We start from the raw sequence: 13,681 nt of genomic DNA, 5'->3' as shown, positions 1-13,681 counted from the left end.
AGGCTGTTTTTCACCCATTGTATGATCTTGCATGCTTTGTGAAATATTGACTTTATAAGTGTGGGTTTATTTCCAACCTCTCTATTCTGTTCCATTGATCTATATGTTTGTTGTTATGGCAATACTATACTGTTTTGATTACTGTGTCCTTGTTGTATAGTTTGATATCAGATAGTATGATACCTTCAACTTTGTTTTTCTTTCTCAAGATTGCTGTAGCCATTCAGGGTCTTTTGTGGCTCCATATACATTTTTGGATTATTTGTTCTAGTATTGTGAAATATACCATTGACATTACTTCTATATATTTTTTTATTAAGGTATTATATGTGTACATATCTTACCATTGCCCCCCCACCCCACTCCCATACATGCCCTCACCCCCCAATGTTTTGCATCCATTGGTTATGCTTATATGCATGCACACAATTCCTTTGGTTGATCTCTTTTCTCCCCCACCTCTCCCTAACCTTCCCGCTGTAATTTGACAATATGTTTGATGCTTTACTGCCTCCGTATCTGTCTTTTTGTTCATCAGTTTATAATGTTTTTCATTATCCACAAATGAGTGAGATCATGTGGTATTTTTCTTTCATTGACTGGCTTATTTCACTCAGCATAATGTTCTCTAATTCCATCCAGGTGCCTAATGGTAAGAATTCCTTCTTTTTTATGGCAGCATAGTATTCCATTGTGTAGATGTACCATAGTTTTCTGATCCAGTCATCTGCTGACAGGCACCTAGGCTGTTCCCAAATCTTAGCTATTGTAAATTGTGCTGCTATGAACATAGGGGTGCATATATCCTTTCTGATTGGTGTTTCTAGTTTCTTAGGATATATTCCTAGGAGTGGGATTACTGGGTCAAATGGGAGTTCCATTTTCAGTTTTTTGAGGAAACTCCATACTGTTCTCCACAGTGGCTGCACCAGTCTGCATTCCCACCAGCAGTGCACGAGGGTTCCTTTTTCTCCGCATCCTCGCCAACCCTTGTCGTTTGTTGATTTGTTGATGATAGCCATTCTGACAGGTGTGAGATGGTATCGCATTGTCGTTTTGATTTGCATCTCTCGGATAATTAGTGACTTTGAGCATGTTTTCATGTGTCTCTTGGCCTTCCTTCTGTCTTCTTTAGAAAAGATTCTATTTAGGTCCGTTGCCCATTTTTTTATTGGATCATTTATCTTCCTTTTAATAAGTTGTATAAGCTGCCTGTAGATGTTGGAGATTAAACCTTTATCAGTGATAACATTTGCAAATATGTTCTCCCATACAGTGGGGTTTCTTGTTGTTTTGTTGATGGTTTCTTTTGCTGTGCAAAAGCTTTTTATTTTGATGTAGTCCCATTTGTTTATTTTCTCTTTGGCTTCCATTTACCTAGGGACAGTATCAGTGAAGAAGTTCTTTCGGCATATGTCTGAGATTTTGCTGCCTATGGATTCCTCTAGTATTTTTATGGTTTCCCGTCTTATGTTTAAGTCCTGTATCCATTTTGAGTTTATTTTTGTGTATGGTGTAAGTTGGTGATCTAGTTTCATTGTTTTGCATGTATCTGTCCAATTTTCCCAACACCATTTATTGAAGAGACTGTCTTGACTCCATTGTATGTTCATGCCTCCTTTGTCAAATATTAATTGAGCATAGTGGTTTGGGTCGATATCTGGGTTCTCTATTCTATTCCATTGGTCTATATGTCTGTTCTTGTGCCAGTACCAGGCTGTTTAGAGAACAGTGGCTTTCTAATACAGCTTGAAATCTGGTATTGAGATCCCTCCTACTTTATTCTTCTTTCTCAGGATTGCTGTGGCTATTCGGGGTCTTTTTTTATTCCAGATGAATTTTTGGAGAGTTCTTTCTAGGTCTGTGAAATATGCCGTTGGTATTTTAATGGGGAGTGCATTGAATCTATAGATTGCTTTGGGTAGTATGGACATTTTAATGATGTTGATTCTACCAATCCATGAACATGGTATGTTCTTCCATCTGTTTACGTCTTCCTCTATCTCTTTTTTCAGTGTCCTGTAGTTTTCCGCGTATAGGTCTTTTACCTCCTTGGTTAGGTTTATTCCTAGGTACCTTAATTTTTTTGGTGCGATGGTAAATGGGATTGCTTTTTTAGTCTCTCTTTCTGTAAGTTCACTATTGGTGTATAGAAATGTCATAGATTTCTTGGCATTAATTTTGTATCCTGCTACATTGAAGAATTCATTTATTAAGTCTGTTAGTTTTTTGAGGGAGTCTTTCAGGTTTTTTATGTACAATATCATGTCATCTGCAAATACGGACAGCTTTACTTCTTTTCCAATTTGGATGCCTTTTATTTCTTCTTCTTGTCTAACTGCAATGGCTAATACTTCCAGTACTATGTCAAACAGGAGTGGTGAGAGTGGGCATCCCTGTCTTGTTCCTGTTCTTAGGGGAAATGGTTTTAGTTTTGCCCATTGAGTATGATGTTAGCTGTGGGTTTATCATATATAGCTTTTATTATGTTGAGGTATGATCCTCCTATTCCCACCTTGTTGAGAGTTTTTATCAAGAAAGGGTGTTGGATTTTGTCAAATGCTTTTTCTGCATCAATTGATATGACTATGGGATTTTTATCTCTCAATTAGTTTATGTGATGTATCACGTTAATTGATTTGCAGATATTGTACCACCCTTGCATTCCTGGGATAAATCCTACTTGGTCATGGTGTATGATCTTTCTGATGTACTGCTGGATCCGATTTGCTAGAATTTTGTTGAGGATTTTGGCATCTATGTTCATGAGGGATATTGGCCTGTAATACTCTTTCATTGTGTTGTCTTTATCTGGTTTTGGTATTAGGGTGATGCTGGTTTCATTGAAGGAGCTTGGAAGTGTTCCTTCCTCTTGAATTTTTTGGAATAGTCTGAGGAGGATGGGTTTTAGTTCTTCCTTGAATGTTTGGTAAAACTCTCCTGTGAAGCCGTCTGGCCCTGGGCTTTTGTTTGCTGGAAGTTTTTTGATGACTGCTTCAATTTCTTCCATAGTTACTGGCATATTGAGCTGTTTAGATTCTTCCTGATTGAGTTTTGGAAGGTTATATTTTTCTAGGAATATGTCTATTTCCTCCAGGTTGTCCAGTTTGTTGGAATAGAGTTGTTCATAGTATTTTTTAACAATCCTTTGTATTTCGGCGGGATCTGTTGTTATTTCACCTCTTTCAATTCTGATTTTGTTTATTTGGGTCCTCTCTCTTTGCTTCTTGGTGAGCCTGGCTAGAGGTTCATCAATCTTGTTTATCCTTTCAAAGAACCAGCTCTTGGTTTTGTTGATCTTTTGTATTGTTTCTTTGGTCTCTATGTTGATTATCTCCGCTCTGATCTTTATTATTTCCTTCCTTCTGTTTACACTGGGCTTTTCTTGTTGCTCTTTTTCTAACTCTTTGAGTTGTAGGGTTAGGTAATTTATTACCATTGTTTCTTGTTTTTTGCAGTATGCTTGTAGAGCTATGAACTTCCTCTCACGACTGCTTTTGCTGTGTCCCATAGATTTTGGATTGTTGTGTTTTCATTGTCATTTGTTGCCATGATGTTTTTTATTTATTCCTTGATCTCTCTGTAACCCAGTCATTGTTTAATAGCATGCTGTTTAGTCTCCATGTGTTTGATTTCTTTGGATTGTTTTTGTTGTAGTTGATTTCCAGTTTTATGACACTGTGGTCTGAGAAGATGCTTAATATGATTTCTATCTTCTTGAATTTGAAGAGACTTTCCCTATGTCCCAACATATGGTCTATCTTTGAAAATGACCCATGTGCACTTGAGAAGAATGTATATTCTGTGGCTTTGGGGTGAAATGTTCTGAAGATGTCAATTAATTCCATCTGGTCTAGTGAGTCATTTAGGATTGATGTTTCTTTGCTGATTTTTTGTTTAGAGGATTTGCCCAATGGTGATAGTGGGGTACTAAAGTCTCCTACTATGATTGTATTGCTGTCAAGCTCTCCCTTGATATCCTCCAGGAGATTTTTTATGTATTTGGGTGCTCCTGTATTGGGTGCATATATGTTTACCAGAGTTATTCCTTCTTGTTGGATTGCTCCCTTTAGAATTATGAAGTGGCCTTCCTTATCTCTTGTTATGTCCTTCACTTTGAGATCTAATTTGTCAGATATAAGTATTGCTACCCCAGCTTCTTTTTCATTTCCATTTGCCTGGAAGACCTTTATCCATCCCTTCACCCTCAGTCTGTGTGCGTCTTTTTTTCTGAGGTGGGTTTCTTGTAGACAGCAGATATGTGGGTCTTGTTTTCTTATACAATCCGTTACCCTATGTCTTTTGATTGGGGCATTTAATACGTTTACATTTAAAGTTATTATTGATAGGTACTTATTTGTCACCATTTTTATTCTTTACCCCTGTGTTCCTTCTTCGCTTCCTATTTCTTTTTTTTACAGCAGACCCTTTAGCATTTCTTGCATTGCTGGTTTGGTGGTAATAAATTCCCTTAGTCCTTTTTTCTCTGTGAAGCTCCTGATTTCACCTTCAATTTTGATTGATAGCCTTGCTGGGTATAGTATTCTTGGATTCAGACCCTTCCTTTGCATGACTTTGTATATTTCATTCTATTCCCTTCTGGCCTGATGAGTTGCTGTTGAGAAATCAGTTGCTAGTCTGATGGGGGTTCCTTTGTATGTAACTTTCTGTCTCTCTCTTGCCACTTTTAAGATTCTTATTTTTTCATTGGTGTTTGCCAATTTAATTATACTGTGCCTTGGTGTCAGTCTTTTGGGGTTCATTTTGCTTGGGACTCTGAGCTTTTTGGATTTGTGTGGGGTTTTTCTTCCCTATAGCAGGGAAGTTTTCTGTCATTATTTCTTCAAACAGGTTTTCTATTCCTTGCTCAGTTTCCTTTCGTTCTGGAACCCCTATTATGCGGATGTTGTTTTGTTTTGTGTTGTCCCAAAGTTCCCTTAGGCTCTCCTCCTGCTTTTTAATTTTTTTTTCCAGAAGCTGCTCTACTTGGGTATTTTTTCCCATCTTGTCTTCTAGCTCACTGATGTGGTCCTCTGCTTCTTCTAGTCTACTCTTGATGCTTTCTATTGAGTTCTTTACAGCAGCGATGTCATTTTTCATTTCTTCTTGGTTCTTCTTCATTTCCTCTTGGTTCTTGCTCATATTGTCGAATTTGTCTTCCATTCTTTTCAGCCACCTTATGACCATTTCTCTGAATTCTTTCTCTGGAAGGTTGCTTGCCTCCCTTTCGTTTACTTCCTTTTCTGGTGATGCCTGCTTTTCTTTCATATGCGGGCTGTTTCTTTGTCTCCCCATGGTCTCTCTTCTCTGGATGTCTGGTTATGTAGTTCTCTCTCTCCTATATTGATTTAAAGGCACAAAATACAACACAACCAGGTACAACACACAAGGCACTGAACAGAAATGTATTCATGATATTAATAACCTCCAATAAAGGTGACCACCAGAGAAAGGGAAACTAGGGGATAGGAGAGAAAGAAGAAGAGAAAAAAGAAAGAAAAAAAAGGAGTGTCAAAATGAAATTGGGAAAAAGGAAAAAAAAAGTAAGAGAGACAAGAAAGAGACTAAGAGAGAAAGGGGAACAAACTACATATATGGGGAGAAAACTCCAATAGAACAACCACTAATCCCAGCAAATGCCAGCAATAAGTACCTGGGGATTAATACAAACTACAACACTAACTAATATCAAGCGAGGCAAGGGAAAACAGAAGCAAAAAACAAACAAAAACAAAGCAAACAAAAAAACAAACAAAAAAAGAATAAGCAAAAGAATCTCACAAAAAAAGCATAAAAATTTGATATAATCAACATTCAAGCAAACAACAACAAAAGGACAAAGAGAAAGACAATTTTTGGATAGTTAAGACAGTGAAGAGATAGGTGTGTATGGACTTGGAGCAGGGGATTGTAGATTAGATATATAAGTAGGGTGACATTTTATCAGGGGGTAAACAGAAAGAATAGGGAAAATCTAAAGCAGGAAAGGGGTAAGATAAACAGGACACCAAAAGGGGAAAGGTTAGGAAGAGAGTGATGGCATAAAGGTAGAGTTGAGATAGAGTAAAACGATGCTAAAGTAAAGATGAAACTAGAATGTAGAACACTAATCCCAAAGTAAAATAAAGAGAAAATAAAATAATACTTAAGAAAAAAGGTAAAATAGTAGTAGTAATGATACTGGTTGAAAATAAAAATGTAATAATTAAAAAGGTAAAATCAAGTGAGGAAAAAAGAAAAAAATTAGTTTCTTGAGTAAAAGATGCAAAAAATGAAAATAAAAAAATAAAATGTGCAGTAGTGAAGGGCATTCACTTCCTCTATTGTTCTGTTTGGCATGCCTGTTTCTCAGTCCGGACAGTATGGCAGTTCCCTGTGTTCCACTGCTCCTCAGTGTTGTAAGCCAGTCCTGATTTTTAAGCAGGCAGTCTGTCTTAATATCTCATATTCCTTTATTTTTGATTACAGAAGAGTCAATTTGTGATTCAGCCCCTTGGTGGCAGTGTTTCTGGATTGACTTCCGGATCTCTTAGGCCTCTCTAGCCTGTATTTACATCCTTCTTTCCCTGTGGCACTCAATACCAGTTTGTGCAAGTGGGCTGCCTCAGAGCTGGCTCTCCGATGGTCACTCCCTGCTCTGATCCCCAGGTTCCAGAAAAACACTTTCCCCTGCAGTCTCCCAGGGTGTCCCCAACTGGGTGATCCTATGTATTGGGCTTAGTAATCAGAAGCAAGGATTTGAAGAGGAAAAAGCCCAAGTGTGCAAACAATGGGTCTGCGCGCAAGTCTAAGCAGCCGGCACACCTTTGAAATTCTTAGGCTGTCCCTGCACATCAGATCAAAATGGGTTGCTTTTTAGAGATCCCTTCTGTTAGCAGCTCTGAGGACCCCCTTCCACATTCACGGATCACGCCAGCCCCAACAGCCACGGATTTTTCTAGGCACAGAGTTCCCTTGTCCTCCAGCTCCCGCAAAACGCGTGTTCCTCTCTCCCGCCGGGACCAGAGACCTCACCTTATCCCAGGCGAAATCTGACCTTTCCGTGGTGGAGTGTAGAGCTCCTATGAATCCACGTATTTGCGCCAATTGGGGAGCGGTGCTCTGGGGCTCGCAGTTGTGGATTTTCAGGCTTCTGATAAGCTCCACTTTCCCTTTCAAGATGGCGCAGACTCTGCGTCCGAGTCCGTAGCTCCAGGAGGGGACCCAGTTGCAGTGGGGGCTGCCCGGTCAAGGGAATCCCGTCTAGCAGTCCCCCACCTTCTCCTGGAGTTTATCTGTCCCTTAACTTGCCAACAAACACTCCTTGTGTGACTCTCAGCTGTTCTTTCTTTCTGCTCCAGGACAAGGCTTGGAACACATCTGTCTATTCCGCCGCCATTTCCCTCCCCTCCCCCACCTCTCTATACCATTGACATTTCAATAGGAATTTTTTAGAATCTACAGATTGCTTTGAGTAGTGTGGACATTTTAACAGTGTTAACTGTTCCTTTCCATTAGCACAATATACTGTATGCTTCCATTTATTTGTATCTTCTTCCATTTCTTTTTCTTTTCTTTTCTTTTCTTTTTGTTTTTTGTTGTTGTTGTTTTGTTGTTGTTGTTGTTAATCCTCACCTGAGACTATTTTTCCATTGATTTTTAGAAATAATGGGAGGGAGAGGGAGAGACAGAGAGAAACATTGATATGAGAGAGACACATCAATTGGGTACAGGTCTTTTACCTTCTTGGTTAAATTTATTCTGAGGTATTTTTTTATGCAATTGAAAATGGGATTGTTTTCCTAGCTTTTCTTTCTGATACTTCATTATTGGTGTATAAAAACTCAACTACCCTAGCTGCTATGGTTCAGTTGTTGAGCGTCGTCCCATGCACTGAGAGGTCACTGATTCAGTTCACAGTCAAGGCACATACCCAGATTTCGGGTTCAGTGCAGGCAAAGGCAATGAATCAGTGTGTCTTTCTCATCCATGTTTCTGTGTGTGTGTGTGTGTGTGTGTGTGTGTGTGTGTCTTTCCTTTCCTCTCTCTCTAAAAGAAAATCAATGAAAACATGTTTTAAAAATAAATTAATTAAAATGCAATCGATTTCTAAATATTTATTTTGTATCTTGCTAATTTACTGAATTTATTTATCAATTCTAATAGTTTTTTGGTGGAATCTTTAAGGTTCTCTATATACAGTATCATGTAATGTGAAAATGATAGTTTTACTTCTTCCTTTGAAATTTGGACGTCTTTTATTTCTTATTCTTCTTGTCTGATTGCTATGCTAGGATTTCCAGTACTATCTTATATAATAAAAACCTAATATGCTAAGTGTCTGGTCATCTGATCAGTCGACCATTCAACCAATCAAAGCATAATATGCTAATGATATGCTAAGGCCGCTCAACTGCTCGTTATGACATGCACTGACCACCAGGGGGCAGACACTCTGACTGGTAGGTTAGCTTGCTGCTGGGGTCTGGTCAATCGGGACTGAGCGAGATGGGTTGGACACACCCTGGAATCCTCCCACGGTCCCTCCCTGGCTGGCCCCAATTGGCCCCAATCTGGACTTGGTGAGATGGGGCTGGACACACCCTGGAGCCCTCCCGCAGTCCCTCCCCGGCCCCAATTGTGCACCAGTGGGGTCTCTGGCCTGATCTGTGCCACTCACAATCCAGGACCTCTCAGGGCCCTTTAGCCATTTTTTACCTGCGAAGCTCCTGATTTCACCTTCAATTTTGAATGACAGCTTTACTGGATAGAGTAGTCTTGAATTCAGTCCCTTGTTTTTCATTACTTTGTATACTTCATGCCACTTCTTTCTGACCTAATGTGTTTCTGCTAAGAAATAAGCTGATAGTCTAATGGGAGATCCCTTGTAGATAACTTTCTGTCTCTCTCTTCCAGCATTTAAGATTCTTTCTTTGTCTTTGATGTTTGCCACTTTAATTGTGATGTGTTTTGGTATGGGTCTTTTGGGGCTCCTCTTGTTTGGGACTCTGTGCTTCCTGAACTTGGGTGACTTTGTTCTTCCCCAAGTAATAGAATTTTTCTGTCATTATTTCTTCAAACAGGTTTTCTATTCCTTGCTCAGCTTCTTCTCCTTCTGGCACCCCTATTATGTGAATGTTGTTTCATTTCATGTTATCCCAAAGCTCCCTTAAACTCTCCTCCCACTTTTTAATTTTTTTTTCCAATTGCTGCTCTGATTGTTTTTTTCTACCTTATCTTCTAACTCACTAATTTGGTCCTCAGATTCTTCTAATCTACTCTTGAAACCTTCTAGACCCATACCAAGACACATCATAATTAAAATGCCAAGGGTTGGCCCTCCCCCGGCCGCGCGCCCAAGATGGCTGCCGCACGCCGCTCCCCCCTGCGCCCTCGCTGAGGAGGTCCCGGCGGCGGGTGAGCGGCGCTGGCCCCACGTGACGGCGCCGGCAAGGCCTAGAGGCCCAGAGCGCCCTGCGCGCGCCGGTCTCTCGGGGCGGGGCGCAGGGCCCCTTCCGACTCTGCCCCGGCTCCTCCCCGCTCGGGCGGGCGCTCCGCCGCGTCCCCGCCCGTCAGTGAGCCGGGGAGCGCTCAGCCAGCGGCCGGTCCCAGCTGGCGAGCAGGCCGGGGCGGGAAGGCAAAGGCGAAGGCGAAGGCGGCAGCGGCGGCACCATGTTCTCCCTCAAGCTGCCCAGACCCACCTTCAGGTCCTACTTGCTGCCGCCGCCCCAGGCCGAGGACAAGTTTGATTCGGAGCCGAAGATTAAGAAGCTGGAGCCGGTGCTGCTGCCAGGAGAAATTGTTGTGAATGAAGTCAACTTTGTGAGAAAATGCATTGCCACGGACACGAGTCAGTACGATCTGTGGGGAAAGCTGATATGCAGTAACTTCAAAATTTCCTTTGTTACAGACGACCCGATGCCATTGCAGAAATTCCATTACAGAAACCTTCTTCTTGGTGAACATAATGTCCCTTTAACGTGTATTGAGCAAATCGTCACAGTAAATGACCACAAGAGGAAGCAGAAAGTCCTGGGCCCCAACCAGAAACTGAAGTTCAATCCAACCAAGTTAATCATTTACTGTAAAGACTTCAGGATCGTCAGATTTCGCTTTGATGAATCAGGGCCTGAAAGTGCCAAAAAGAATACTTCGTGGTGCCCAGCTCCTTGGCCGACCAGGACCTGAAGACCTTTCCCACTCTTTCGTTGGAAGAAGGATGCCGCTCTGGAGCTGGAGCCACGCGAACGGCAGTGCCCTGGTGCGGACTGCCCTCGTCAAGGACCTGCTGCAGCAGCGGAAGATCGACCAAAGGATTTGTAATGCCATCACTAAGAGTCACCCGCAGAGGAGTGATGTTTATAAGTCCGATCTGGATAAGACCCTGCCCAACATCCAGGAAATACAAGCGGCTTTTGTAAAGCTTAAACACCTGTGTGTTAACGAGCCTTTTGAAGAAACCGAGGAGAGATGGTTATCCTCACTGGAAAGCACTCGGTGGCTAGAACATGTGAGGGCATTCCTGAGACACTCGGCAGAGCTTGTGTACACCCTAGAAAGCAGGCGGCTCTCTGTGGTCCTCCAAGAGGACCACATTGTTGCATCTCTTGTGCAAGTGATGCTGGATCCCTACTTCCAGACCATCCCCGGCTTCCAGAGTCTGATACAGAAGGAGTGAGTGATGTCGGGGTACCAGTTCCTGGACAGGTGCAACCACCTGAAGAGGTCGGAGAAGGAGTCGCCGCTGTTCCTGCTGTTCCTGGACGCCACGTGGCAGCTGCTGGACCAGTACCCGGCCGCCTTCGAGTTCTCCGAGACCTACCTGGCCGTGCTGGGCGACAGCACCCGCATCTCCCTGTTCGGCACCTTCCTGTTCAACTCGCCGCACCAGCGGGTGAAGCAGAGCACGGAATTTGCTATAAGCAAAAATATCCAGTTGGGTGATGAAAAGGGTTTAAAATTCCCCTCGGTGTGGGACTGGTCTCTCCAGTTCACCGCGAAGGACCGCACACTCTTCCACAACCCCTTGTACATTGGGAGGAGCACACCCTGCGTGCGGAACAGCTCCGTGAAGTCCTTCAAACGGACAAAGAAAAACTACAGCTCCACCCTGCGGGGGATGCCGGCCTCCCTCAAGAACGGACTCCTCAGTGACCAAGAATCACTCCCACGGAGGAACTCGCTGATCTTGCAAGTGAGGCCAGACCCGCCTCCGCACACCGAGGGCCAGGACCACGGCCTGGAGCAGTTCTTCCGCGAGTGGCTCTGCAAACCGGCCGACCTGCACGGCGTGCTGCTGCCCCATCTGTCCGGCACGCACATAAAGCTCTGGAAACTGTGCTACTTCCGCTGGGTCCCCGAGGCCCAGATCAACTGCGGGGGCTTCATCACCGCCTTCCACCGGCTCTCGCTGCTGGCCGACGAGGTGGACGTGCTGAGCAGGACGCTCCGGCAGCACCGCGCCGGCCCGCTGGAGGCCTGCTATGCGGAGCTGGACCAGAGCCGGATGTACTTCCGGGCCCGCAGCCCCCACGACACCTCGGGGACGCCGGAGTTCCTCTCCTCCTCGTTTCCCTTCTCCCCCGTCGGCAACCTCTGCAGGCAAAGCATTTCAGGAACACCCCTGAGCAAGTTTCTAAGTGGGGCCAAAATCTGGCTGTCCACGGAGACACTGGCGAACGAAGACTGAAAAGGAGTATTTTGTGAACGTTTTGAGGAGCTAGGAACGCTTTTCCTCTGAATTAAGTTGCTAACCTAGGCATTTGAAGCCCTAATAATTTTATGCGTAAGAATAACCACTGAGATTTGCACTAACGTTGGAAACGTGCTGATTGGCTTCCCTCGCTGTTTCTAGGAGATAGGCATTCATCTGGGTCTGGATGTCCTTTTTCTGTTGTTCTAGGTCCGGCTCACTGCTGATCTGCAGGCAGGCATCCCACACCTACTACTGTGACCACATGAATCAGGTTGTGTCCGCACCCCTCTCCCGCCGCCTGGGAGGGTGCCTGACCCTCCGGTGAGCAACCAGAGACGCAGAGGCCAGGAGAGGACGAAGTTGGTGTGTGGCCTGTTTTCAGGGAGCATCGCTAACCCCCAGCAGCCGTCAGGAGGTAGTGGTGTCCCTCTCTGGTCACTTCCTATCGTCTCTAGTTGAACTCACCGGGGGGTCAGTGCTCAGCACTGTAATTTATTTCCATCGCTTTGGGACCGGAGATCACTGTGTCTTAAAATCATGCGTTTGCCCTTACCTTCTTAGGACTAGCCTTAAAACGATATGCACTGTGAACTTTAAGAAGCATTTGCTGTAGATAATATAATGGAACTTGGAAGTGCCTTTGACGCTGTTAGGAAGGTGTGAGTACCACAGTTAAATAGGGTTTGTTTTTGCAGTTAGGGAGCTCAAACCCCACTGCCTATTGAAACAGGCTTTCACACTGAGTTCATGCCAACAGGCAGGAGTTCCCAAAGCCACATTCCGTCTCTCCGGAAGTCCCCAGGTACAGCAGGTCTGTGGGGTCCAGGCCTGGGGCGAGGGGCCAGGCCATCCACACTGAGCCCACCCCCAGGAGGGCTTTCCCCTCCGTATGTCCAGTGTGGTCCCCTATGGACACTTCCTCTGGGAAATAACTAATGGGGTCATGAGTCAGGCCACCTGCACAAAAGTCCCTCCTCAGACAACGTCCTTTTTTTTTAATAATTTTGATCTTAGATAGGAAGGGAGAGAGAGCGAGCGAAACATCAGTGATGAGAGAGAATCATTGATCGGCTGCCTCCTGCACACCCCCCACCGGTGATTGAGCCCGCAACCCAGGCATGTGCCCTTGACTGGAATTGAAGCCGGGACCCTTCAGTCTGCAGGCCAGCAATCTGTCCACTGAGCCACACCGGCCAGGGTTCAGACAAAGTTCGTAAAACGCTTAGGAGTAGAGAACAAGAGAAGTAAAAATGGCCACCGGAATCCTGCCACTTTATTAAATAGCAAGAGGCCTCCACACCCCCCACCCCCAGCTTTTGGTAGAGTATCCAGAGGGGAGGGCGGAGGGGTGGTTGGTCTGAAGCTCCCTCATTCTGAGATTGTGCACAAGAGCCAAAGCCGAGTGGCCAGAGCCCAGCTCGCCGGCGGTGACGTCAGCACCAGGGCCCCAGCACCTCATTCTGCTTAAAGGGTGCGTGTTTCCAGGTTTGGCTGTTACTCCGTTAAAACTGCCATCCTGAGCTTTTGTAAATTTTTTATAGCACAGCGTCTGGTTCGCTGGTGTCCTTTTCTAAAACAGGTTTTTTCAAAAGTATGTTTTACCTTTATACGTCACCAATAGCCGTTTCTATTGAATTATCTGCCTTTTATAAATTGTTAGATAACGTGTCTGGAATCAAAGGGACAGACGTTCCTACTGTGTCTTAGAACAGTGGTCGGCAAACTGCGGCTCGCGAGCCACATGCGGCTCTTTGGCCCCTTGAGTGTGGCTCTTCCACAAAATACCACGGGCTGGGCGAGTCTATTTTGAAGAAGTGGCGTTAGAAGAAGTTCAAGTTTAAAAAATGTGGCTCTCAAAAGAAATTTCAATCGTTGTCCTGTTGGTATTTGGCTCTGTTGACTAAGGAGTTTGCCGACCGCTGTCTTAGAAGATTCATCTTGTGGACACACCCGGTGTTCCTGCCAGTTCGTTGCCTAGAGAAAAAGGGCTTTTCTCCGTCAACATCA

The 13,681-nt window shown here is 44.2% G+C and overlaps 1 protein-coding gene across 1 annotated transcript; it reads left to right on the top strand.

Annotated features, from left to right (window-relative positions):
* Positions 1-9,650: 9,650 nt before the first annotated feature.
* Positions 9,651-11,668, top strand: LOC308247458 (myotubularin-related protein 10-like; the record flags this gene model as incomplete). The annotated part of the gene is given in 4 exon segments (XM_080666599.1): positions 9,651-10,117; positions 10,120-10,167; positions 10,170-10,654; positions 10,658-11,668. Coding segments are annotated over 4 exon segments (2,010 nt in total). The 5' UTR covers position 9,651.
* Between the last annotated feature and the right edge of the window lie 2,013 nt (positions 11,669-13,681).

The sequence above is a fragment of the Plecotus auritus genome (assembly GCF_963455305.1).
Source record: "Plecotus auritus genome assembly, chromosome: 4".
Classification (NCBI taxonomy): Eukaryota; Metazoa; Chordata; class Mammalia; order Chiroptera; family Vespertilionidae; genus Plecotus; species Plecotus auritus.
Note: the sequence above shows the minus strand (reverse complement) of the source record. Positions and strands in the feature narration are given on the sequence as shown.